We start from the raw sequence: 27,292 nt of genomic DNA, 5'->3' as shown, positions 1-27,292 counted from the left end.
TGGGATTAAAGCAGTGATTACACAGCAAAGTGAACTGCAGAAAATAACCTTAATTTTTCTTTTTCTTTCAAAGGAAAACTGATCCACTCCATGGTAGCTCACTTAGATGCAGTCACAAGTTTAGCTGTTGATCCTAATGGCTTGTATTTGATGTCTGGCAGTAAGTACATTCAGATTTCCTTGACTTTTGGTCATAATGGTGGAATACATGAGAATTACAAAGAAAACTCTTTCCCCTTTCTTTAGGTCATGACTGTTCGATTCGCTTGTGGAATCTTGAAAGCAAGACCTGCATCCAAGAATTTACTGCTCATCGCAAAAAATTTGATGAGTCCATTCATGATGTGGCATTCCACCCCTCCAAATGTTATATTGCCAGTGCAGGAGCAGATGCCCTGGCTAAAGTGTTTGTATGACAGAGTGCTTCCCTTTCAACTCTAGCTTTGTATATATTTAACCAGCGGCACAAAAGTGAAGAGGAGGGCATGAGTCTTCTTATCCTGCCCTATAATTCAGAGAATGTTTGTAAGTGTTTAGTTTTGCAGGGTGCTGTTTTCTAAATTGACATTTGTTCTGGTTTCTGTGAGCTCAGCTGGTGCTGAGAGCTTGGAAACTCTCAGTTTCAAATAATTAAAAAACAAAGGAAATGCTTTTATTTCAGAGGGTGTGAATTTTCGTCCAGGCAGGCCTTGGGTGAAACTAGGTCTTTGTATTCTCTATTAATAAAATGGAGTACTGGAAAGAAGAGGTCTAATTGCATCAGGGCGTAGGAGAAGAGGGAAGCTTCCTAGGATTCTTCTCATGAGCAATCTTAATGTACTTAAATCACCTGTCAGTTTACATGGTCATCACTGTGTCATGTGAGAGGCATTTTGTCATCTCTTTGGTATTACTGAAGTAGATCTTGTTCAGAGAGCAGTAGTGGAGAATTAATCTCAGCCACCTGGCTGCCAGCATAAGATAAGTGCAACTAAAGGAAAGCAAATTAATAACATAAATTGAAATGCAGTAAAGTTTTTGTTACATCTCTGTGTTGTACAGTAAATATTTAGTTTAAAAAAAACCCTGTATACTTTTTTTTTAAAGACGGTGTTAGCATGTGGCTAGGAGCTGAACTTGTAGTCGTAGTCCCAATTAACCACAGACTGAAGCAATCTGTATATACTGTAGTAGCAGATTTAACTTATTCAGATTTAGAGTGCTGTTTATTCTTGGAGATCTGGCGCAAGAAATTATCACCAAGCTTTCCAAAGAAGCTGTCCTACAATTTAACTATCAAACATTCATCTCCTCTTTCCATTCCCGCTAAAAGGGATGAGTAACATTCTGGGCGTTAAGGATAGCAGTGAAATACTTCTTTTGAAGATTAAACCTAAACTTGATGCTTTATATCAGTCCTACTACCTCAGTAGGTGGGAACAATGCAAAATTCGGTTTAAGAGATTCTGCTACTTCTAGAGCTATTTCCCCGCTTCATCATTTGTGGCATTTTTTTAACTCATCGTCATCACTGAGTGCATCTGTGTTCCATTGATTAGGCTACCTGATAAGGCTTCTTTTCTTGTAAGTGCTCAACAGATGTGTTTCTTTTATGTATTCAGAGCTTCTGTGTTGATATGAATGACAAATAGCTTTTTACCTGATCTTTTAGGTTTTTTATCCCTTTTAAAGGAAGGTGAGTGGATCATTTTCTGTTATGTGTCATTGTCAGAGTTATTACTGCTTGTAAGCCTGAGGTTGATATTTTCCTCTAGTGGGAATGGAAGGCAGAATTTCTGCTGGAGATGATTTCTGGTGCTGATGTGAATAGGAAAGAACCTAGTGCAACTCCTCCGTACACCAGCCTGAGGTTGAGACTGGAAACTGATAAATTAATCTTTATCTTCAAACTGACACTTTAAAAAGGAATGTCGAAAGAAAATCAGTATAAGGTTTGACTGTGTTGTTTTTTAGAGTGGTATTTGGGGACGGGACCATATTTGAAGCTGATCTCAGAGTTTATATCAACTATATTGTTTAGGACGAAAGGTCAACCTGTGCTATTTGAGCCTGCAACACATTGTATGTACCACTAAAATATCCTGGAATACCTTTATTGCTCAGAATATTCAGATATGTCACTTCATGATATTGATACGTGATATATTTCCGTAGATAAGGTTAGAACTTTTACCGTGAAACAGATGACTACAGTAGTAATTGAGATATTTAGTTTTTATAAAGCGTTTGGGGTATGATGGAAAGGGGGAAACTTGGCTGAAAAACTGAGCATTCAACTTTGTGAGAGTTCTGTGTACTTGACTCATATTCTTTCAGTGTCATTATTTTATTTCTTTTTGAAGAGAAAATTACAAAGATTTATTTGAAAAAATCTAAAAGTTATGTATATTATATATGTGTATATATATTGTAAACATGTATTAAACGTGTCTAGTAAGGGAAGACTCTATGGGTGCATTTTAATGTTTTAGTATTAAGAGTTCTCTTGAGTTTGTGTATACAAAGGATAATGGTGTGAGTATGAAATGAATGTTGTGCTTTTGCTTACAAATACAATATGTAGTTATGATTGTTAAAATGACTGTACATAGAACTAATAGGCCAGCATGCTTTTTTGTAAAGACTATCATTCTGACTGCAAGTGGAATGTAAGAAGTGGCTGTTCAAATGTGAATTGAAAGATACTTCCTTCTCACTATTGAGCTCTTGCTCAAACTGAAAAGGGACTTTCTTCTTTTTTTAAACCTGGCAATAGCTAGAGGATGAGGTGCCTTTAAAAAACAAAACAAAACAAATGTAGCCTTACAAAGAGGTTATGGAGTATATATATTTTTGTGCTGGTCTTCATAATTGATGTCAATGTCTTTTTACTGCACTTGCTCACGTACTAGTAGGACTGCAGGGTATTGTGCATGAGCCTGTCAGATCTTCTGAGCATCATTACAGGAGTTAGGGATGAAAAAAATATTTATCTTATCTAATTCATCTGCTTGCTAAAGCAGGGTTGTAGGGTTGTGCATTTAATATTGTCTTGGCCAGTGAGGTTTTATATATGTTCTGAAGAATTAGGCATCCTTTCAAAGATTGTTTCATTGATTATGTCACACTGAGAGGAGGATTTACATGATATTTAGTAGTTCTTCTTTGTAACTTCATGCCAGTATTCCAAGACACATTTTGTGCCATTTTACAAATTCATCATCACTGTAGTTTGTAACTTGCCTGCACACACCGGTTCTAGCTGTGTATTTCCATTCCTTTTCACTTCCTTCAAGCTATTTTCCAGTTTGCTCTTTTTACACAACTTTTTTCTCATTTTCAGGTTTTTAACTCAGTTCTCTGTATATTGGTGTTCACAACACCATTCCACAGACATGATTTTTTTTACTTAGTCTGAAGGTTTTCTGTTAATCCTGGTTTTGTAAGCCTATGTTTTTCCTCTGTAACATGATGCTTTTATGTAGGAAGACCAAACTTTTGGTCTTCTGACCTAGTGTCTGACAAACCCAAATTGCAATTCTTTATTTCTGACAGCTATTTTAAATAACTTTGAGCATTGTTGCTTCTCTAGCTGCTTCTTCACTTTCAGTACGTTTTCAGAATTCTTTTGCAGCCAGATGCTTAATTCCTGTTTCATAATTATCCTGGGTTTTATAAGCGTAGAGCTTCTGATCTCTGAGTTATTTTTCTTTTCTCCCTTTTGTGTGCAGTTCTCCTCAGCTCAGCGTAGTTGGTAAGTTTCATGAATGTGATAACTTACATCAATTGAAGATGGAAATAAAACTGGACCTAAGACTTGTTCATGCAAAAAAAAGCATTTTTGTGCAACATCAGTATATGGCATTTTACCATTACTGTTTTTCCCCCATATCTAATTTATGTGGTACATTTTTTAGTGGTTCTCTCATGTAAGTTTTTGTGTATGTTAGCCTGTGCTACTGATTTAGATTCTACTAAATAATTTAATGGGTGAATATTCAGGCTTTCCGTGTGTTGAAAATTGGTCCAATAGGTTTAAATACTCTCATTTTTATTTCTAATTTACCTTCACTGTGCTGTTTGCTTTCACATATTTGATTCAATTGCCAAAGCACTTGCACAAAGTGATTTGGAGTATCCCGGAAAAAGCTCTAGATGTGATTACCTTGTGGAAAAAACTTTTTTCACTCTCACAAAGTCCTAGTGTCTGCATTTATTTTTGTACCTTAAAGAGAACAAATTTTGACACGCCATGTAAAAGATTTTATTACTTGTAAGAATCATAGAATCATAGAATGGTAGGGTTGGAAGGGACCTTTAGAGATCATCTAGTCCAAACCCCCTGCAGAAGCAGGGCCACCTAGATCAAGTCACATAGGAACATGTCCAGGCGCGTCTTGAAGACCTCCAAGGAAGGAGACTCCACAGCCCCTCTGGGCATCCTGTGCCACTGCTCTGTCACCCTCACAGTGAAATAGTTTTTTCTTATATTTAAGTGGAAGTTTTTGTGTTCCAGCTTCATCCCATTACCCCTTGTCCCGTTGCTAGCTACTATAGAAAAATGGGATGTCCCAACCTCCTGACAGCCACCCTTTAGATATTTATAAATGTTAATAAGATCTCCTCTCAATGTCATCTTCTCCAGACTAAACATCTACAGTTTCCACATATTTTGGGACCTCATTCATCTTTATTTTCATAAAATTTATTCTATAACAAGAAGCCTGTAGAACTATATACCATGTACTGTAGGCTATTTTTTAGGCCCTGTGTTATGTTAAAGCAATTCCATAGGTAATGGGTTGGAGTAAGCATCTGATGTTCACTGTACAGCTTTACACTTAGGTCATGCAAAACAAGTTTGCAGTTCTGAATTTAAAGTAACTAGAAACCTGTCCTTTTGAATAAATGTATGGCAGGTGACTGATTTAGTTACACCATCTTTTTCTGTACAGCTGTTTGATCACAGATACGTTCGCTTTCCCTGCTTCTTTCCTCATGTTTTAACAATGTAATTTTGGAAAGCAGCAATTTCCATAAACTGATTATAGAATCACAGAATGGTAGGGGTTGGAAGGGACCTTTAGAGATCATCTAGTCCAACTCCCCTGCAGAAGAAGCTCCACCTAGATCAGGTCACACAGGAACGCTTCCAGGTGGGTCTTAAAGACCTCCAAGGAAGGAGACTCCACACCCTCTCTGCCAGGGCTCCCTCACCATCACAGTAGAATAGTTTTTCCTTATGTTTAAATGGAACTTTTTGCGTTCCAGCTTCATCCCATTACCCGTTGTCCTGTTACTAATTCTCTATCCCTCTTGAGCTGGGGAGCCCAGAACTGGACACAGTACTCCAGATGAGGCCTCACCAGGGCAGAGTAGAAGGGGAGGAGAGCCTTCCTCAACCTGCTGGCCACACTCTTCCCAGAATTGAGCAGCGATTGGCAAAGTGTTAGTCCATCCCAAAGGAAACAAAAAGTTAAGGATGCGATGTGGGCATAACCGTCAGATATGGAAGTTGGGGGCGGTGGGAGTGGTAATGCCTTTAAAGGTGTATATTTGGAGGTGTTTACAGGCAGTAGTTTAACAGTGTCTTTGGAGACTGTCCTAGAGTACCTACTTGACATCTATGTGAAATATCTAGTAGACCTAATAAAACCAAGTAATGTGAGTACAGTTAAGGAAGAAAATGCAGCCATTGTGGTTGAGCCTGTGCCTGTGCAGGAGACTGCAGCAATGTCCTCCTTGGGCAGCTTTTTGCTGAGGCATCAGCTTTGCAGTCTAACATGAAGAATTTCTACAGCACGGGAGTATCCGCAAATGAGATTATCTGTGTTTAGTGTGAAGATCTGTAGGCAGCGGTCATTTGGATTGTTTGATGAACAGCAAGGGAAGCAAGGGGATCGTTTGCTGAATTCCACAGGGGATAGATGGCAGGTTAAATGGCCAGAACCGATATGTCCTCCTTGTAACCGGTGTCATCACAGGAGAATTCAGCTGAGGAGCAGTGCGGAGTTTGGCCTGAAGGTATCGCAAAGGAAAACATAAAATGTTAGAGAACAAGTTTAGCAGGGCTTTCCCATGGTGATTCTTCAGGATGATTCATTCATCCGTTGGTTGCTGGTTGTACAAAGGATAAAATGTATATATCCAGGTTCCAAATGATACTCTTCTGTGTCAAAGTAAAAGCTGCCGATTGATTGTTATTTTAAAACTCTGTCACTTTAGATGAGGAGATGACCAGAGATTTATAACGGCTTATCACTTCTAAAACCGTAACTTACTCTTCTGCTAAAACAGTCTTCATGTTGGGGCCCTGGTTCTGCAAAGCCAAGTTCCTCTGGTGCTGTAGAGGGACTGCTCTTTTGCTTCTGGGTGGGCATTGATTTAAAAATGAAGGACTAAGACTTTGCCTCATTGGTGTCTGATAGCATGGAACCAAAGCCACATAATCTGGGAAGATCAGTAGAATTTTAGATTTTGTTACTCATTCTTTTTTTTCCCCTTCAGTAATGGTCTCCATATTTAATAAATATTATATACAGTGTCATCTATATGACTCACTTTACATTAAATAGCCCATTCTGTGAAAAACAGTCCTTCAGTACTTTTTCATACAAATGAGATGTGAAAGGGGACCAGTGGCTCTGGGTAATTTGTGAGTTGCTTGATGTGTATGCCTTTCAGCTTTCTACTGGGTGAGCTGATAAAATTCATAGAAAAAACTGTGAAAACATAATATATATATACATATATATAGTATAGCATTTAAAAATCTGTGGAAGTTTAGTGGAAATTGATTTGGACCACGCTGTTAAGAGTGGAGAAATCAGAACATGATAGTAAACCACTTCCATACAGTAAATGGGTTTGTATAAGATGTTGCAATCTTTGACATGACAATTTGAGTTTTCTTGGGCATCTGCTGTTGGTGAGTATCATAGGGATGCTCAGTGTAGCTGTAGGTATGGAGTGGCAGAGGAAGCAAAGATTTCCCTGGAAAAATTACTCAGAAGTTTCAGGAAGCTTCCTTTTTCTATAAGGATGTGAAGGTGTTGAGAATATTTGAGCTAAATCCAGTAATGTATTAATCTGAAGAGGGTTACAGTGGTTGAACAGTTGTGACTTGTTCACCATCGGTGTGTTTTAAGTGTGGAGACAAGCACCATTATGGAAACAAATGGCTTGTAAACTGCTAGTCAAAACCTCCACAGTGTTTTTACTGAGCAGCAGAGAAACTGATGAAAACAACAGTGTTAATTCAGCCATTTTATAGGGGATGTTTTACAAGAAATAACCCATCCTGTGAACGATAGTATTGTGTATAACAGAGCAAATGAACAAAAAAATGGGTAGGAAGTCTCTTAAAGTGACCTTTGTGCAAATAGTCCTTGCTCAGGTAAGTGCTCATTTTCAGCTGGTGAGACTAATCCCAGGATGGTGGGAAATAAGACTTTTAAAACCATATCTCTGCCTGTGCTAATGAAGATACCTGTTACATAGGTTATCTACTTTTGATCTCTATTTGTTTAGCTTCCCACTTAAATCCTCCATCTGACTACATTTTCTGTGAATCTTAAAATCTTACCCTGCAATGAACCTGCACTGCAGATAAATTTTATAAAAGGCTATTGATTTTGAGTGAGTTTTTTTTAAGAGTTGTGGGGTTTCAGCTTCAGCCCTACACCTCTCATCACCAGAAGGCTGAGTTATACCTCCTTCATGCCAGATCATGTAGTTATACAGAGTTATCTCCTACCCTGCCTGCTGACTTCATTTTGCTGCTCTGTAGCCTGTTGTGAAAACTTACAAAGTGCTGTATCATTTAAAACGATGAGAATCTGAATTCCACTGCAGAAGGTGTAAATCCAGTTGAATAGTGCAGTTTCTGGGTCTTGGCTGGTTTCTGATTGGGAAAGATTTGTTGCCAGATGACAAAATCCAAGCTATGGCTAGCTAAAAAGGCATTAATACTAATGTATGCGTTATAGCCCAACTTTCTTCCTGATTAAGTCTGGCTTGTGGTATTGTATGTTTCACCCTGCTGGTGCTGCCAAGCCATGCTATGATCCTGGGAGGTTGCACCTCTGTTTAAACCATGCCTGCGTGTGTGTTTGTAAGCTGCTAAAAGCCTTATGTTGACATGGCCCACTCAACTTGCACTCCCTCAGTTTGAACTGCAGCCTCACAAAATTACTTCCTTGCTCTCTCAAGAAACAATTGGTCCTCACACCAGAGTAATAGGCTGAGACATTGAGAAAAGATTTATGCATCTGGATTTGTACTGTTCTGAAAAGAAAGCGACATCTTGTTGCCAAGCCAAATATTTTCATTATTTTTTGATTACCTACAGAAAGCAGCCAAAAACATTGTATAAGGGATAATTATAGACTTCAAGCTAATATTTTTCCATTAATAATTTATTTTTTTATTCTTCCTATCATCAAGATGTAGTGGGTTTTTTTTGATTGTAGCTTATTTTCAGATGTATGCCTCCTAGAAGTGTTTCCTTGCAGTCAGACATTTACAAACACACGTAGGGTTTGAAAACCATCTCATATCTGTTAGCACTTTTTCTGGAAATGCATACCGAGCATGTTAGCTAGTAATTTCTTGTACCTTTATAGCCCAAGCAGACTGAGAAGCGGTCTTATGCTATGTTTTCCTTGAATCATGCACCTGTAGACGAAAATCAGTGATGAGAAGATTATTGTTGCTCTTAAGATTTTTCCGCTGACATTTGTCAGCACATCAGCTACCTGCATGGGATTTTGGATTTTGTATAAAGATCTTCAACTGGTTACTTTTAAAGGAAAGTGTCTAGTTAAAAAAGACTTTTTTTTTTTTTCCCTGTATAGACTGTAGTTTGGATTTTTTACTTTTTCTTTCTAATTGCTTATATTTAATATACTTTTTTCCCCTCTCTCTACAACAATAACTATTGAACTTAAAATTACCTGACAGTTCTCTTCTGGAGAAGAAACCACAGGTGATAACCACTTAAATGTTAGTAATTACAGTTGCTTCTGTTTTGGGTCATTTCCATGACAATTGATAAGAAGAGGCTTCTGTGGCTGGTAGATAAACTAGTATGTAAAAAGGAAACTAAGACTGGCCTTCAGAATTCTGCTGAGCTTTTGAATTTGCAAGCCAGTTTTGAATGACTGCTTTGAAACAATGTTGGGCTTTAAGTGTCTTGCAAAGTGGTGGGTGCAAATGAGAGATCCCTACTCCTTGAGTGATGGTCTGCTTGTTGTTTTTTGTGTATGACTCAGTACAAGGCTGTGTCAGAATTTCAGTACCACCAAATTACCTTGTTTAAATGCTACCGTCATACAACAGTGAATGTTACTTTTGGTGAGAAATTCTGTTTTCTAAGTTGTTAAGGAAATGGTTTTCTTGGAAGTAAACATCCATAAATGTAATGTGTTTCCTGATTTAGAAAGGCTTCTTAATCATGACACATGAGAAGAATGAAGACGTGATTTGTTCCTGAAAGCTTTGATAAGCATTTATTATTGAAAGTGGGTTTGGTTGGGGTTTTTTTTTTGCTACAAATGAAAATGCTTCTTCAAACACTTAATGTTAAACTTGTTACTCAAATTCATTAGTATGAAATCCTGGATAAATATCTAAAATGGCAGAGACAGAAAATTCAGAGGGAGATTGTTTTGAAATACACCAGTAAGTTTTTGAGCTTCCCAAATTCAGCCCTGAATTTTCTCTTTTTTCACTGCAGTTGATAGTTTGTGGAACTTCTTGGGTAGTTTATATTTAAAGCTACATGCATTTGCCTGAATAAGTCAAGTAAATATTTTGTCATTAAATTATATAGATCTGCTTTTGTTAGTGTGCCATTTAAAATGATACAACATTGAGGTCACCATGCAGGTCTTTGTGTTGGTATGACAGTAGTGAAGTGAGGTAGTTATATACTTTACCTGCATCCTGTGCTGAGCAAAGTCACGTGGACTTCCAGAAATAAGCAATGTTTTTTAAGATTGGCTTTATGTAATGTTACAGCAGCAAGTAAGTGTCATTTGTACCATATAATTATGTAAATTGGGTGCTAATAAATACTATTTTTCAACATTTCTTATTGTGTTCATAAATGAGTGTGTATCAAGAGGGCAAAGCGCACTCGGATGAGTAGACGTGCATTTGTAGGGATAGGAGGTGACTTCATGTGACTTCATGCTTTTTGAACTGTGCAGCATGTTGCTGTTCACAGCAGTGACTCAGCTTTCTTGATGTCTGTATGTCTCAGGTTTGTGGCGCTCTGCTGTTGCAGCACTACTGACACTCCACATTGTTCCATGCCCTTAAGCACACGGTCCCTGGTGTCTTCGTGGAGCTAGCAGACATAGGGAGCTGGTACGGTGCCCTTGATGCCAGAGCCCATCTGTCAGCAAGGCACGGGGCACTGCCTGGGGAGAGCATTCCCTTTGCTTACAAGTGCATGCCTGATTCTGCCTTCAGGGAGAGGATGAGGGAGAGCAAACAGCACATCACAGATGGTTGTCGCGTTTCTTTGGGAAGATGCTCAGAATGGCACTGTTGAGGGGGTGGCATGGAAACCTACACAGTGTGGAGCAGAACAACATGTTAGCAAGTCCATCCTGGTTTTGCTAAGCTTGTAGGTGGGATAAGTGAAGTTCTCATCCCCTCTCCATAGTAGGTAAAATAACACTTGCGATGGAGTCCTACTCAGCAACCCTCCTCAATGGAAAGGAGAAATTGCTTTATGAAGTAACAATAGAATTGTATTCACCGAAGGGTTCTGCCTCCAGAGAGAGACAGCAGAAGATTCTTGAAGTAGGGAGAAAGATGTCATGACCAACGCAGGAATGACTTTCCCAGGAGGGAGGCCTTCCTGACACCATTATCAGTTTGCTTGTGAGCAAGGCATGTCCCCATAATGATTTAAGTGTGAGAGAAGTGATCGTATTTTCTTTGACCATATGGTGAAACTTTTTAACTCTTTGTGCTAAAAAAACATTTCTGCAAGAGAGTGTTGGAGTTCATGAATTGCATTGTCAGCTTTTTGTTAGAAATCAGAGAAGGCATTCAATTGGTGTTAAGAGAAAATAACCTTTGTATCTCTTGCCATTCAGTATGACTGACAGCCATGAGTGATGTAGCTGGTGCAGTGCCAAAATCTGTTAAACCTTCCCCTCCCCCTCCCCACTTTTAAATTGAGGCACTTGGCTATGTAGATGTATGCTTGCAGTGTTTTCAGTATGTAGGTGATTTAGTTAATGTGGATATCCCGATACTAAGACACCTCTAACTGAGATTGGAATGGAAAAGAAAAAGGCTCAAGTTATTTCCATAATGTTGCTCATGGGCAGAGAGAAGTAAATACAAGAATGGTTAAGAAATAGTATCTTTGTTCAACCATGAAGTAATTTAAGGCATGTATACCACAGAAGCCTGGCTTAGTATTTGGTGTCTAGATAACATTTCTGATATTTACTGCTTGCTTTGACTTGCCAAGTAGATAGTGTGGATAATTTTCTGTGGAGTTTACAGGTAGGGTGTTAAATCCACTAAGGATGTTTAGATTGGATTTGTCCTGTCTGGATGCTTAACCCCAGAGCTTTTCCTGGTTACTGAAGGGTTTTCCTTGTGTGCTGGAGAACCACAGCAGAGAGAGTGAAAGGAAGAAGGGAAAGCTCATCTGCCTGCTTGTCAGAAAAGCAAAACTCAGCCACTGCTGTGGGGAAACCCTCATCTTGCTGAGATAGCAAAGTGACATCAGCAGAGAAGCAGGAGGATGCACACAGCACACGATGCTTCTGATGCAGGATGGCACAGTGACAGCAGAGGTGCCAAGTGTCCTGCCTCTGAACCAGCAAGGTAAGATACTGCTGGGAAACGGGACTTTGAGCTACCTCTCTCTGAAGAAACGGTTGAACTTTGATTTGCTTGTTCATGCAAAATGTGAGTAGGTAATGCTGGAGTTAGAGGCAAGAGGTGCTATCATTCAGCTCCCGCAAGACTCCTAGAGCATGGACATCAGGATTTATTTCCACGTGGGTGTTGTGCACTGTGATTGCTGAGCAGTGATAAGCCTTCAGCCCAGCTCATGAGTGCAAAGATGCTCATTTCCTGGGGAGAGGGTGATCAGACAATCCCCTTTAGGCTGTGTATCCAGGGACTGGTTCGGGCACATCCCAGCCCTGGCTGCCTTTCTCCAAGTCTGACTCTCTGGTGCCCTTCTCTCTTCTGTGGCTCAGCCAGACGGCATGTTCCATCACACTGGTCAGGCATCTAAGGGACCAGCATCAAGCACCTGGGCAACTAGACCTTCAGCCCAGCATCTACAAAGTACATAGAGACTCATACTAATTTTTATCAGCTTCCAAAAGAAGTCTGGTTCCAAATAAGACATGATCTTGCAGACTTGGGAAAGTACATATGGTTTTAATGCCTTTGAGCAACTGGTTCTTCTGATAGGGTTGGTGGTCCTTCCCCAGCCAGCTCAGTCTTAGACTTTGTTTCAGCTGAGCATGTAAAAGGCTGGCATTGAAACACCTGGGGCTTTACCAGCCTTGCTAGGTCTACTGTAATACAGTAAGAACCTCAGCTACATTTCAGAACCTCAAATGGCATGGACCATATCTGGTGTTTATCTTTTTCACCCCGTACAAAAAGATATGTACTGCATATGCCTTTGGGACAATTTTATTGCAAAAGATATAGCAACTTGTATTGATAAGCTTAAAATAGCTTGTATGTGTTACAGAAGTTCTGCTTTCTTTAAACAAATGTACCCCCTCAGACATTTGAAGATGTATACATACGTTATCTTGTTCTTTAACAGAACAGTATTTAGAGACTTTAGTAGATGGCAAATATTTTGATTGCTATCGAAGGTAAAGGTTAAGAGGAGTGTGTTCTGTGCTAATCCACTTGCATATTTTCGTTAATGGAAGGATGCGTTCTTACAAGTTTTGAGGCTTACACTTAAGTTTACAGTGTTTATGAATAGGACACCTAAATTTAGATGAAAGTCAATTAAACCACTTTCATACTTAAGAGATCCATAAATTTCGAGGTCATCCTGATAAGTTAATAAAAATATATCTTGGCAACCAAGGACAATAGTTGTTCTGTAAACTCAAGATAAACCATTCAAACAACAGCAAACTCTGAAGTGCCCTTTATAAATGGTTGACCCAGGAGACAGCCATGCAACTTCCCTGGCAAAGGCAATATGAAAGTTCATTCTCACTGCTTGAAGTTGAAGCTTTCAGAAGAAATTAAAATGTCTATCCTAGGGAACACATTCTAGCGGTTCCTAATGTGTCAGCCATCTGTACTGTGTTTTCAGCAGAGCACAAGCAAAACACTGGAGAATCTCTGCAAAGTACCAGTCTTTCATGCTGCAAGAGTATGGCCAGTATGGCAAAAAATACACAGTGATGATACCTGGTAAAGCTGATGCATTAAAAGTTAAACCCCACTTTATTAAGAGTAACTGAAAGTTAAAACTTAGGCCTTTTTCTCAGCTAGCCCCAAATTCAACCCCAAGCAGACAGGTTTTCAGACAATAAATTTGATGTCTGAAATGAAGTCAATGGTAAAATCAGTTCATGCATTTGAGTTTTGTCTGACCCATGTAATATCCCTTGTTGACAGAGAAAGATGTGAGGGAGGTGGGTCAGAAGATGAGGAGTATCAGATGTTACTCCTGCTTCCATGTAGCTCTCTTTACTGTCTTTTTTTCGATCCAAGAGGATATTACTGTGGAAGTGTAGCAGCACAGATTAGTGTTAACATTGCTGCATACAAATATATTTTACATCTTTTTTTGGGGGAGGTGGGAGGAGAGGCTGGCAGTGGCCCTGTGTCTTCTATCTGGGTAGCATCATTGTATTGCTGATGTTCAGTTCAAACTGGAGGTGAATGTTTCTTCTGAGAGGAAGATTTGAACCTTCCCTCTGTAAAACCACTGTTTAACCCAGGATTGTTTTTTATGACCTCTTGAGATGATACCACTCCAGGGAGATTATGCAGAATCACAGAATCTTAAGGGTTGGAAGGTACCTCGAAAGATCATCTAGTCCAACCCCCCTGCTAGAGCAGGACCACCTAGAGTAGGTCATACAGGAACTCGTCCAGGTGGGTTTTGAAATGTCCACAGAGAGGGAGACTCCACAACCCACCTGGGCAGCCTGTTCCAGTGCTCTGTCTACTCTCACAGTGGAACAGGCTGCCCAGGCGGGTTGTGGAGTCTCCTTCACTGGGGACAGAATCTGTTTTTCTCATTAGTTTTCATGATGATTACTCAATTTTTGAGCCACTTCAGTCATATTTCCAACCATAACAACTTAAAAGATGGTGCTACTTTTGTTGACAGAAGAGAGGCTCCTTTACAACAATTTACTTAAATTAACATTTTAATGTGAATAATAAAGATCCTGGGTCATGATTATTAAAACTATAAGTGCTATTAGAAACCTAGTTTTCAAATAAGATGTGAAATTTGAGTTCTAATTTCTTCCCATTTGCTCTGAGTTCCACTAGCCTGACACGATATGTCTTTGCCATAAGGTGCATGAACACACACATTTTTATTGGCTCTGAAACTCCATTCCTTTCTTTGGATAACTTTGCTTAATGAACATATTAAGTTATACTGGATGGAAACATAACCAGCAACTGCCACCTCCTAACTGAAGTGCAATTCTTTTGGTCCTCTTAATGTGACACTCCACTTCTACTGACTAGTTTCTCACTTAAGAAACAGCCACCTATTCAGAGTAATTGAGGACTGTAGTTACGTTAATTTTGAAATCAATCCGTAAAACAGAAGTTGATGCCAAATTTGGGGGAAGGCTGTCTGTATATGCTCAAAATGCTGCGTTTTCTGGTATAGAACTTTAGATAATTTCCTCTTAAATCCTGTTAATGGTTCTTGAATAGCTCTCCTCACACTAGAGACTACTGTGAGCTGTTCTGAGCTGTGGTTTAATGGTAGAGCAGTAGGTCTCAAATGCTTTTCTGATTATAAAAAACTTCAAACCCACAATTTTTCTCTGAGAGTCTCCTCATCCTGGCAGCTCTCCTGTGGGCCTTGAGCTGCACAAGAGCAGAACGAGAGAGCTGAGAGGACAAGACGCAACTATTAACGCAGTACTGTAGGAGACCAGATTCCAGTTCCTGTGTGCTGGGTGCTTTGTGGATTTGGGGCTGTACTGGGGTTGACCAATGCTTGTAAGGTCTCACAGCTTGACTCTTTCACTTGCTTTCCAGTGTATGGGTTTGGATAAATATCAATGCTTGAGTTTAGCTGAAGCTTAATTTGTTGGCAAGACAGCGGTATGGAGAGAGTGCCTGCTTTTAAAAAAGTATTAAAATTTGAGTTGTGTCCTCCTGCAAAAAAAAAGATGTTTCTGATATTTCAGTCCTGACCTGAGTGTTGTCAGATGGGCACTGTCACACAGAGGTGCTTCTGCCACAGCAGCCGAGTGGCACGGCTGCTTCCTGAAGGGACCCGGCCGCTTCAGGAAGCAGGTGGTGCGTTTGAAGGGGCTTGTATGTGCCCAAAGGTGGGAACTGGACAAGCCAGGGCTCTATACTAGAAGCAGCTTTTCAGACAGCTCCGGTTATTTCCACCGTGTTCACTGCCTCTTTTGCTATCCATCCAAATGAGAGTTTCTGAAGCCTGCAAGAAAAAATTAATAGAAATCAACCATCTACACAGAGCATTATCATGCATAGGGACAGAGCTGCAGTCAGCCTTGCTGTTTGGAAGTGCCGGAGAAAAACACCTCCAGCATTTCTTGAACTGAGGGCTGGCATTACTCCTGTGGCGCTTGGTGTGCTGTCAGCGTGGCACCCAAGTGTTCTGCCATGCTTCAGTCCCTCAGTTCCGCGGCTGAGAATTAAATTCTGTGCAAATGTTTTGGATGAGCGGATTGACAAAACTGTAGAGCTTGTCAAAATCCTCCACAAAGAAGGAATGCTCCTTATCAGGGTCTGTTGCAATGTCTTCTAGTTCATCTTGGGCTGCCCAAGCAACTCCAACAGAGTAGGCTATAACTCCTGGAAAGAAACCCAAAGTTTAGAATGAAAGTTCTGAAGAGAACAACAGTTGTCATTGTATTAAATTTTATTTAGGACCAATAGTGCAAACGTAGTTGCCAGGCCAGAAAAATGTGGGCACTGAGTTACTGTGCTCTATCAGTATGAAAACGGTGTTTTCAAATGGACAGAGGGTCTGGTTTGTGCTTTGGAAGTACCTTTGCCAACAGTAAAAATGTTTAAACAATAATAAAGCCTTCTGTGGGTCTGAACAAGGGACTCCTGAACAATAGGTTCTGGTTAACAATGCAAACATCTAATAGTTGTGTTGGAAGACGTATGACTATCCTGACTGGAAAGAAAAAGGAGGCTTCGTGTGTTAGGAATGCAATAGAAATCCCCTGAGATCTCTGAGACACGGCTGCATTTTGCTGGGTTTATGTGATTTAAAAAAAAAAAACGCAACTTTTTTAAGTTTCTTCTTCAGGTACTGGTATTGTTAGAGCTCACTGTGACCTCAGGGTGTGACACTACTCTTCCCTCACAAAGTTTTATCCAGTGCCTTCAAATCGTGGCAAACTGCGTTTCTGTGACCTGCCTAAATGCTGAGGCAAGCAGGGAGAGGTGGTGGCAACAGAAGGAAGAGCTTACCATTCTGGTGAGCTGCCATGGCCGGCACTCTGACATCGTCGTAGGACCTGCCATCTGTAATAAGGATCATGATCTTTCTTTTATTGGGCTTGGATTTGCTGAACAGCTGTTCTGAGGCATAACTGATGGCTGCTCCCGTGCTGGTCCCACCGCTCCAGTAACTTATCCTTTTAATAGCACTCAGCACATCCTGCTTCGTGCTGTACTTGTCAAAGCTGAACTCGAGCCTTTGCTCGTAGGTGTACTGAACGGCCCCAATACGCGTGTCGGTGTCCGAGATCTCAAACTCTTTGCTGATGTTGGCAACGAACTGGAGGACAGTGCGGAAGTTGGAGGTGCCAACGCTGCTGGAGCCGTCGATCACGAAGCCAATGTCAGCAGAATTGAGGCACGTCTTGCTGCAGACCAGCCGCTCCGTGGCGCAGACCCGCTGCACCAAGGGCTGCGCCACCTTGCGTAGGCTGAACCAGCTGGGCACATTGATGGAGTAGAAGCCGTTGGTCCTGCACACGGCCTGCGAGGCAACACAAGGGCAAAGGCAATGGAAGTTCAGTCTGCCTGGTTCAGAGGGGCTGTGTAGCTAAACTGTAAGTGTAGGCTCCTGGAAGGAGTGATGCCTCTCCTCCAGTCACCATCTGCTTCCCTAGGAAATGATGTCAATGGAACATTATGGGTACTTGTGTAACCAGGCAGCTTTTTCTGCCTTTTTATAAAAAGCTGTGGGATGAAGCTGATATTGTAGTAGTGAAATAAATACAATAAGCAGGTTTGGCAGCTGTCTGGCTTTTTAAGATGGACTACATTGTTTGCAGAAAAAGTGTCCAGATCGCGGAGCTCCTGTTGCTGTGGTTCCAGTGGGCAGTATGGGAGCCTGTGTGTTTGTTGGGTAGCAACTTCAGCTCCTGTTGTTCAGAGCAACAAGGAAAACGTCTGCTGACAAACACTGCTACCTTGAACTGAAATCTGAGGCTGAATCTGGATTATCCTTGGCTCGTACTCCTTTAAGCAGAAAAACACCCAGGCAATTTTGGGGCAAAGGCTAAAAGCTTGTAAAAATTCACTATTGTATTGGCTGTGCCATAAAAAAAAATTGCTTTCTATAACTGAACGCTTGTAGGGAGCAGATCTGCTAGAGGCTTCTGCAGGGTTAGTGGGAGTCAGATGAGTGTGAGTAGGAGGTAGGGGTGTCACAGAAGGATTTGGGCAAGTCAAGCATGGAAGGTCAAGGAGTGATGGAGACAGCCTGGATCAACTTGTCCTTAGCTTTAGTGCCTTTTAAATGCTACCACCTCAGGTCTCAGGGTAAGAATATTTTGTTAGGTCAGGCTTTATCTCTCAACTCTGTGTGCATGAGTGTTTTGAAGGGCAAAGGTGCTGTTTTCTCAGGGCCTGGTATTGACTTGCATAAAACCTTGACAGTTCCAAGGGAGTTACAGTTCTCACCAGTCTGGGCAGCTCACTGTGTCCTACTCTTGTTTGCTTTTACAGTCTTGCTGCTATTTTGCTGTTAGGATTCAGCAGTATCAAGTCACCATTCCCTCTTTATTTGAGCCCATTCTGCTCCCACTTCTGCTGTGTCCCTGTCTCACTGTAGCTTTGGCCTTTTAAAAACGTTAAATGCAAATAAGACTGCAATCCAATTAAACGCTGACCGGAGATAGCACAGCTCTCTGGAACAGCCCTGAAACTCCTGGGAGATTATTTCATGGCAAAGTGGCATGGCTCAGCTGGGAATCTGTTTTCTGAAGGTATCAGATAACTCAGCCTTGCTTCCTGAGCCCAGACTGGTCTGGCACTTGGTAGATACCTCTTACAATAACTGAATGCCAGTTTGCCCTGAAGCACACTTGCACAGGCAGCTTCTGTTAGTGCCAAATACAAATGATTCAAGGCTTACTTTCTTTTAGCAGCAGAAACAAGTAACAGAAAAATAACCCACATCAGATCAACAGTGGAAACAAAGCATTTGAGATATGCAGTATAGCTGAACAACTGGGATGTGCCTGTGCTAGGAGTGTCCTAATGTCTGCATGTATGGGACCTGCTAGTTGAATGCAACACTAAGATTGAGTTGACAGGGCTCCTCAGACTTTGCTGGGTGGGAGAGGCACAGCAGGAGGCTCTCAGAAAGCTCAGGCTGCAGTGATGCTTTGTCATGCTCCTGTGTGTTTGGAAAACTTGTTGTCTCAGTATGGCTGAAGGTTTGTGCCAGTATTCACTCAGTAAAAAGCCATTTGCCCCATGATGCACCTCACTTTATGGACTTCCCTTTCTGACTTCAGCATTGCTGCCTGGCTCTTTGTGCAGGAGGCCTCAAGGCAGTATAAGCAGGACAAGAAATCACCAGAAGTGGTAGGAAGGAAAGGGAGATGCCCTGAATGAGACAGCTTGGAAAAAGTAGTCAGACCCCAGCCCAGTAAGTACCTTGTCCACAAAGTTTGGTTCGATAACATTCTGCTGCTCACTTTCAGCAGCTGCTTCAATAGTGACAAAGAAGATGTTGATCCCAGATTCTCTGGCCAGCCTGGAGGCCTCCTCCACTCTGTCAGTGGGCCACCCATCCACCATCACCACAGCCACATTGGGCGCTCCACCTCGGTTCCCATTAGCATCAGAAAAGAAGTGTTTGGTAACAAATGAAAGTGCCTTCCCTGGAACAAAAGAGGAGATGAGGATGAGTTTCAGACCTGGAAATGTTCTGCTGATAATCTCATGAAATGGAAGGCAGGGGTCAGATTCAAGTGTAGGGGCTGGCAAAGCAGTTTCGGTTGCTGTGTGAGCAAGAGGGTACGTTGCTGCTGTCAGTGCCAGTGCTTCCAGAGCCCTCCTGTGCTGAAGCCCTTCCACCCTCTCCCTATGCCCCAGAGGGGCTAGGGAATGATAAACTGGCTTGGGAAAGATCCCTGACGAATCAGTAGGACCTACCCATGAGTAGAAAGGTATATCCTGTCTGCTTGTGCTAAGCTCACCGTGCCCTGGACTGACATGGGCAAGTCATGGTGGGAGGGGAGTGAAAGCCCCTTGCCAACCCTACCCTGTGTGGTTCAGTTACAGCTTCCCTACCGAGTGAGGAGGTATAGGCTTACTTCAGCCCAGGTTCTGGAGCCCTCCCCAAGCTGGGGATGTGCAAGCAGACCCATCACCTACCAACATTGGAAAGTCCACCTTTCTGTGGGATGTTCTCAATGGCATTTCTCACGTCCTTGGAGTTGACATAAGTATTTAAGTTAAATTCTATGGAAGGGTCATTGCTAAAAGAAGAAATGAGAGCAATTGTCACTTTTTTCTTCACGTATAACACTACAACAGCTGTAGGACTCAGCTGTGCTACCTGGCTGGTAGGAGACCTTTAGTATATGTCAACTGCAGAGCTACAGCTGCCCAACTGTGTGTTCATGCCCTGTGGCAATGGGAGTAGCTACATGGAAAGCTCTTACCCGTACTGAACGATGCCCATCAGAGGACCAGCGCTGCCAATGCCAAGGGCTTGAGCCATGTTACCGAGGAATTGCTTCTGGAGCTGAAAGCGCCGTTTGCCGATGCTCCAGCTCCCATCCATCAAGAACGACAAATCAACCTTGCAATCTGAGGAGAGGTACAAAAACATGCAAAAGATTTTTAGTCCATTCTGATAGCTATGTGTAGCAAAAGTGTCTGCATCCAGTGATTTGTCCTGCTACAGAAGCTCTACCAAAATGCTTTTGACAAGGACAAGTCACAGCTGGGGGGCTCAAGGTTGTCCCCTTCATTGATAAACAAGGTCTGTGGCATGATTTTCTCACATACAACATCCAAGCCTGAGCAAGAAGCTGTTCCCAGAGGTCAGTCTGGGACCACTGTGTTTGGGAGCTCCAGAGGAGAGGTCAGCCACACAGGGGCAAGTTGGCTCATGTCCTGTGTCCTCAGAACCCTGGGTTGGGCTCAGACCACTTTGCTTACAGCCCAGAGGTGGTGCGAGTTTGTAAAGCCAGTCGTGACCCTTGGACTTTGCAGTTTGTCCATCCAAGGAGCACTGACTACAGAGATTTCCTTGATTATGTTTTCATGGGCTTAATTGGTATAATAGACTTAACAGAAGCAGTTCTTCATGTATAGTGTTAGTGCTCCTCAGAAAGGAGGGAAGACCTTCTCAGTTCCTTTAATCTGTGATGCCTGGGATGTGCCTTGGGGCAAAGAACATGATGGAGTGTCTTCAAGGAGCTACTGACAGCAATCCTGGCAACTCTGTGCCTCTGAATGAGAACTGTTCAGCTGCTTCATTCTGGACTGGAGCTACCATGGGGGTGATGGTTTCTCTTGGTGTGCTCATACTGAGCAAGGGCTCTTTTCACATGTAGCTGTAGGCTTGTACCTATGTGCAGCAGCCGCGGCATTGTGCTGTTGTGTGTTGCCTTTCTGGGCTGAAAGCAATATTCCAGAAAAGCTATGCCTGCACCCAAACAAAATCTTCCCTCTAGTTACAGAGATGAACTTCATCTTTGTTGATGATGCGAATGCTGTCTCTGCCACTGCCTGCTTGCTTTTACGTCTCTGCAAGCTGGTGGTAAAGCATTCATCAGTTGGACTGTGACCAGGAGCAGGATCAAAATTTGGCTCAACTAGAGCGCTAATTAACATTTTCCCCCTCTAGTGCCCGGGTCATCCCCATCTCTTGATTTCTCTCTGATGATGCCTCCTACAAATCAGGCTGTCCAAAATAGTGTGTTTTATCATTAAGTAGCCTGAAGGCTACAAAGCACCAATTGTTCTTCCTGGCTTATGCAACTGTCTCCCGTCTCATTACCTTCAGTTTTTTCTCTCCCGTGGCTGTCTGTTTTTTTTAACGTGAATAATGCTGGCTTACAGAAGCGTGACTGAGAACCGTGCTCATTCTCAGCAGATCATGAGGCAAGGCCGAGAACCCACAACAAATAACAACTCAATTAACAGCCAAGTTTTCCTGAGTTTCCTGTCTTTCAAAGGGAGCTACACCATGTGGTCTGTATGTGGGAAGTGGGGAGTTTGTTTGCCATTAGAGTCTGCACTTGCAAAGATTTCTGTACACTTATATACTGACTTAATTTCTGGGGAGGATTCAGACAGCAGGAGTATTTCAGTGCTGGGACATTCTGCAAGAGTGGAGGCTACAGGTGCTTTGTTGGGAGCTGAGTGCTTTCTGATTTGCAGGGAAGCAAGAACTGAATTTCAGCTTTTATGGTCCCAGAGGTACAGCGGGTCAGGAGTTTTGATTCCTATGCACCTTGTCTCAGTTCAACTGCTGGAAACACAGGTGTGGTTGCCTGTGTCTCTGCTACACTGAGCTCTGCTTTTCTGCAGTGTAGTTGGGTCTGTAGGGCAGATCCTTCCCCTTTTCTTCTTCTTTGCCTTATTTTGATGCATTTTTAGGCATATTTGATACCAAAAAACATTTTTGATAACTATTAAGAACAGCACATGAGAATATATACTGACATTAGATTCAGTAGCTAATGTACAGTCTTTGAGATGCTAGTTCTGTGAGAGAAGGCGTTTAGCTGCTGGAGGATGGGCAGAAGAGGACTCAGGCACTGGTGGGAGGGTGAAGCCCCCTCTTCAGGGCGGTTTCCCACGAGGAGGCAGCAGATAACCCCATCTGTCCACTCAGAGCTTGCTTTCTCTTTCTCCTACTCTGGGCCTCACCTAAAGATGAGTTAAAGGGCAAATCTTCCTTTATAAAGGGCTGTAGAAGGTTTCCTTTTTAGAGCAGGGGAACCTACATCTCTGTCCCTGAACTGAGGGATCTTTGATGCTGCCTCTGCATCACCTCTCTTCTTGTTGTGACAGGCAAGGGTCCATTTCTCAGGTGGTTTCCTTCCCTCTTACCCGCTGCTGTGGGAAGAGTGCCCATGCTCAACACAGCCATGGAATCCTGCTCTGATCAGCAGGGCCCACTTATCTAATCCTGGCCCTGCAACACATTGGTTTGCTATCCTCCACCATCAAGGTCTGCACCCCAGGAACATGGAGATGGTACTTCCCAGGAAGAGGCAGCGGTGAGCAGCCATCATCTCCCTGCCCAGGTAAGCTGGATCTTGGCTGTTATTTCCTCCCCCATAGAAGCAAAACCCAATTACGTGTATGAGAGGGGTCTGCAGAGAGTGCTTGCTGTTCCTCTGTAAGGGAGAAAAGCATTCCTCAAGTTTCTTAGGCTTTCTTGAACAGTTAGCTTTTGCTATTGAATTTGAAAGCCATCTAGCAGTGTGTAATTAATAAAATGATATAACTTAATTATTAAATTAATTCTGAAGTACGTACTTGGGTTCCCCTGGGAGATGGACTCCAGCGGCTTTGGATTCAGTTCTTCCTTCAAACTGAAGCCTAGAGAGAGGAAGGAGAGGTTCCATCAGTGTCTGCCCAGTGGCTGCTCTCGCTCTGGAAGGAAGCAGGCAAGGAGATGGCTGCAGAGTACCCCCTGCCCTGAGGAGTGATGCATGAGGGAAGAAAGGATGGGGAACATATCCTTGGAGCTTACCTTTTTCCACCTACACACTTCTAGGATAAAACAAGAGTGGAGGCATTTCTAGAATTGCCACCAAAGTCTCTCCAAGCACCAACTTTGACTCCACTTTGGAGTCGGTCCCCTCACTGCATGGACTTGGGAGCAGCACGCACAAGTAGAGGATTCCTCAGGTGCAGAGGCTAGTGGCCACGGTATGGGATGGTGTGATATCCCAGCATTTGTCCCTGAGCAAACCGGTGCTGCCACCTCTCTGGCTCACTGTGCCACACCTGTGCTTTACAACAAGCTGCACCATGTCCCAAGGAGACAAGCAGCAGATTTGGTGTGTTGGTTTTCTGTCTGTAGGGGAAGGCATGGGCAAGCGACTCACCCCACCGTGTTTCAGATGGAGAAGCAATGCAAGCCACAGCTACTCAGGTTCTCCTGGAGAACTGAGTTATTTTGTAAAGCACAAGAGAAACAGGGTAAATGGTGTCAGGGATCTGCAGTCAAGTTGTAGGAAACATGACTCCCTAGCAGATTTTAGCCGAGGCCCCAGCCGAGATATTTGGGAGATAGCAACCTTGGGGACATGAGTTTATGTCCTCCTTGTGAGACGCACTGACTCACAGGGGATCATCAGGCTGGTGTCAGAAGGTTTGAAAACACTGGCTTTCACTCATGACCTTAGTGTCCAGTGAAAGTTGCCAACGGTGCAGCATCTCCCTCAAGCAAGGGCAAGGAGCTATTTATTTTGACAACAGCATGACAAGATTAAGGGGATTTACTGTGATAATCCTCAGAAGAGACAGTAATGATCAGACAAGCCCCAAACTTGAACACTCACCAAGTAAGCATTTGGTCAAAAGAACAGTAGAATGTCTTACTATTTTTGTAAACCACATACTGATTTTTATTAAAAAAAAAAAAGATAAAAGCTTCTTTAAATCTTCATCACCAAATGCGTTGAGGAAAGACTACAGATTTCAGAGAGACGGTAAAAAGGTAACTTTAGCAAGTGTGATCTTGAGGTAGATCTGATGCAGAAGTTATGGGTGACATGAGAGAGAGACAAAGGAAGTAATGACCTGGACCTGTACATAGGCTCTCTTTGTCAACCACATGGATGAGTATGATCATGGGTTTTTTTTTTATAATCCTGAAACAATCATCATCTTGCCCTCCTGACTATGTATGTTCTAGTACAGGCTTTAATTACATGGGTATATAACAGTCCCTCAGCAATAGATTGAAGCCACACTTCATCCTGCACCCTGCATGCTTCACCTCCCATTTACCAGTTTGGCATCCCATATGTACAGTTCCCCTTGCTTGCCTTATTTGCAGAACTAAAAGTAGGTGGATTTAACACTGCAGTGAAATTAGATATTAACATATGTCATTCATTTTAGCAACTAAATTGTATAGAGAAGTTAATTAATAGTTATCTGCCTCAAGCATCCCATATGATCTATATTCTTTATCCAGCAATGCAGGTGATCTTATCTTTTTTGGTGTGGAAAACCCGAGCATAGGCAATGCAGCACTTTTCATTTTTATTTGCCAGCGAAATTCCCAGTTCTTGAAGGCTGTGGGTCAGCTGCCTGGTTTGTGCTTAGTCTAACAATAAGGTCACCTACCAAATAATTTTCCCTAACTAATTGGGGAGGTGGTCATTCTCTATGGGCTGCCCCATTCTGCCAGTCCAATTTAATGTTGCCACTGCCATGGGAATTCCAACTCACTGCATGGGCAGTCTACTTCATGCTAATTAAAGTTCCCTTCACTGATTGTTACAGCTGTCCATGGTGATTAAACCTCCCATTCATTTAAATAAGACAGCAGTGACTACATCCATGCCAGAAACCATTCCTTTGAAGTGACAATTTGAATTCATCAGAGTTGATTACACTAGTCTACCCAGACACTTCAGTTGCTGAGAAACTAGTAACGCAACATCCCTTCCTGTGTCCAGCCTCTCGTTGCATTTAATGCAATCTGCCATTTTCTGCCTCAAAATAACCCTTTGCATACCTGTCCCTACTGCTCTATTTTTTTCTAAGCAAGCATGTTGATGGCTTAAGATACAGAGGCATCCTTTCTCTGGCTTAGATTGCTGCTGCTGGAGGAGGGAGATCAGTGTGGTGTGGGATGGTGCAAATTTTATAAAACAGCCATTGCTGATGACCCTGGATTTACAAGCTAATGCATATGGGCTATGGTGCTCATCACAGCCAGTGCAAGGTTTAGTCAAACCTCAGCTTTGAAGAAAGCAGTGTTCAAGGGAATAGCCTGTACTAGGGCCACCAGCACAGCCTTTTCCACTCATACAACTGATGATGGAAAGGACATCTTGTATAGCCCAGCCCCTTGTAAGAGAGAGAGAATACCTTGTCATGAATTGGCCTGTAGTTTGTGTAGTCTGCCTTAGGTATTCCTGAGGAAAAGGATTCCTTAAAAATTGAATATGTAGAATCTGGAGGTGATAACTGCCCCTGATTAAGGGTTGCACAAGGCTTGCTCTTGTTGCTATCTGAGTCTGCTACAAATGCAGAGGGTTTTTTTTCCCTCACTCACCAGTAATTCTAAAAATGTTGTCATCTCCATATTATCAGTTTCAAAAGCTAAAATGTGAGAAAATTTCAATAATGCTTATTATTCTTTATGCTTGGATTAAACCCTTCTTTTCTTGTCTGAATTTAGTAAGTACATTGACGTTAGAATAATCTGTCATCTTCCTCACTGATTGCAACGCAATTTTGCCATTCCCAAAATACCTCCTTATTTACAAATGGGTTTCAGTAGCTAGAACCTGTTTCCTGCAGTGTAGCTGCCAACTTTTTCCAGAGCTCATCTGTTCTGCTCCTGCTTTAAGCCAGAACTCGAGACTGATGTAAGCACAGAATTATTTTAACTACTGAGATGTAAATGACATACCTCATTTATAAATACTGTGATTACTCCTTAAAATGAGATTGTTATCAACAATGTCACAGGCCTGCTGAATAGATTTAGCTTTTCATATGTGTGATGGGAACCAATTATTCTAAGTGTAGTTACTAAATGCTTTAAATATTTACCTGTGTCAAAAAGGCTCAATCCAGGTTTCCACAAGTCTGTTTCCATTGCTTTCACACATGAAAGAGAAAAAACACTATTGCTGACAATAATGGAGTCACTAGAGATTACAAAGTTCTGACTCAATTTAGAAAAGTCAGTTCATACATTGAATTAACAACTATACGAGCTAAGGAAATTAGTAAACCTAGAAATCTTTATGCCACGTTTCAAGCCAGATTCACATCACTGCCTTCACAGCACTAATGTTTTTTATGGCTTTAAATACGCCTCTGTTTTGGTCTTGTTCCTCTAAATCGCAATGATACTGAGGCATGTATACTGATTTCATTATACTTTTGCTTGGCTTAGATTGTTTTCCTGCTGAAAATCTGCAAGTACCTCTCATCTATAGATTTCTCTATGCCCTTATACTATCCAAACACAAAGGATTTATCTAAATTTTGCTTGCAGCCTATCAGGCGTGGAAAGCTTCATTAAAATTGCCGCTTTCATAAATAAACCCAAAAGTGTATTTGGTTTTGGAACCTGCTGAAGAGCTTTCCCAAAAAGTGATGTTTTGCTCTGGCGAAACAGAGCAAAGCCCTGTTTCAAAGGCAGGTGAAAGCCCTTTCAAGTGACTAGGACAAGAACACTACCAAAGAACACTGTTGAGATTGTTGGCGCTTCACTGTCCATCTCCAGGGTTGTAAATCACTCAGGTTAGTTTACAAATACATGTATCTCAGGCCCGTTGAATCCATACTGCCTCTCGTGCCTGAATTTCCTTACTCTGACTGGCAGATGGTGTGCTCTTGGCCAGAGCCAGTGGGTGAACCACAATGGAGGTATGGAACAAGTCATGGACTTGCCACTGTCCTAAGGCCTAGTGAGAGTGCTGACCATAGGTTGGCATCTCAGCAAAGACGTGTCAGCTTCTCTTTGGGAAGAAGACTTATTGCATGAGACAGATGGCTGAATAAGAGGTGTGATCTCCTTTAGAGTAGGAGGAAGGAGCCCTGTTGTATTTCATTGCTAAGGTGATTTTTCCAGACCCTTTTCCCTCCTTATGCTGAGCACTGCTTAGACACCCGGAGAAGAATCTGAAAACTGAGGAGG

At 42.1% G+C, this 27,292-nt stretch overlaps 2 protein-coding genes across 6 annotated transcripts in view; one reads left to right on the top strand and one right to left on the bottom strand.

The window, feature by feature from the left end:
• Window positions 1-10,068, top strand: part of STRN (striatin) — a 73,805-nt gene extending 63,737 nt beyond the window's left edge. For all 4 annotated transcript variants that reach the window (XM_061991138.1, XM_061991137.1, XM_061991139.1 and 1 more), the window contains 2 exons: window positions 74-160; window positions 247-10,068. In XM_061991138.1, the coding sequence (XP_061847122.1) occupies window positions 74-160; window positions 247-416 (257 nt within the window). In that variant the 3' untranslated portion in view covers window positions 417-10,068. The remainder of the gene's footprint in view (window positions 1-73; window positions 161-246) is intronic.
• A 5,782-nt stretch (window positions 10,069-15,850) lies between these two features.
• The window catches only part of VIT (vitrin), a 34,665-nt gene continuing 23,223 nt past the window's right edge, over window positions 15,851-27,292 (bottom strand). For both annotated transcript variants that reach the window (XM_010203035.2, XM_061990102.1), the window contains 7 exons: window positions 26,197-26,244; window positions 22,933-22,995; window positions 20,097-20,244; window positions 19,807-19,910; window positions 19,084-19,310; window positions 16,660-17,173; window positions 15,851-16,029 (listed from right to left, as the gene is read on the bottom strand). In XM_010203035.2, coding sequence (XP_010201337.2) covers window positions 15,851-16,029; window positions 16,660-17,173; window positions 19,084-19,310; window positions 19,807-19,910; window positions 20,097-20,244; window positions 22,933-22,995; window positions 26,197-26,244 — 1,283 coding nt within the window. The remainder of the gene's footprint in view (window positions 16,030-16,659; window positions 17,174-19,083; window positions 19,311-19,806; window positions 19,911-20,096; window positions 20,245-22,932; window positions 22,996-26,196; window positions 26,245-27,292) is intronic.

This window comes from Colius striatus, chromosome 2, assembly GCF_028858725.1.
Source record: "Colius striatus isolate bColStr4 chromosome 2, bColStr4.1.hap1, whole genome shotgun sequence".
NCBI lineage: Eukaryota > Metazoa > Chordata > Aves > Coliiformes > Coliidae > Colius > Colius striatus.
The sequence above is the reverse complement of the archived record's forward strand: the minus strand, read 5'-3'. Positions and strand labels throughout refer to the sequence as shown.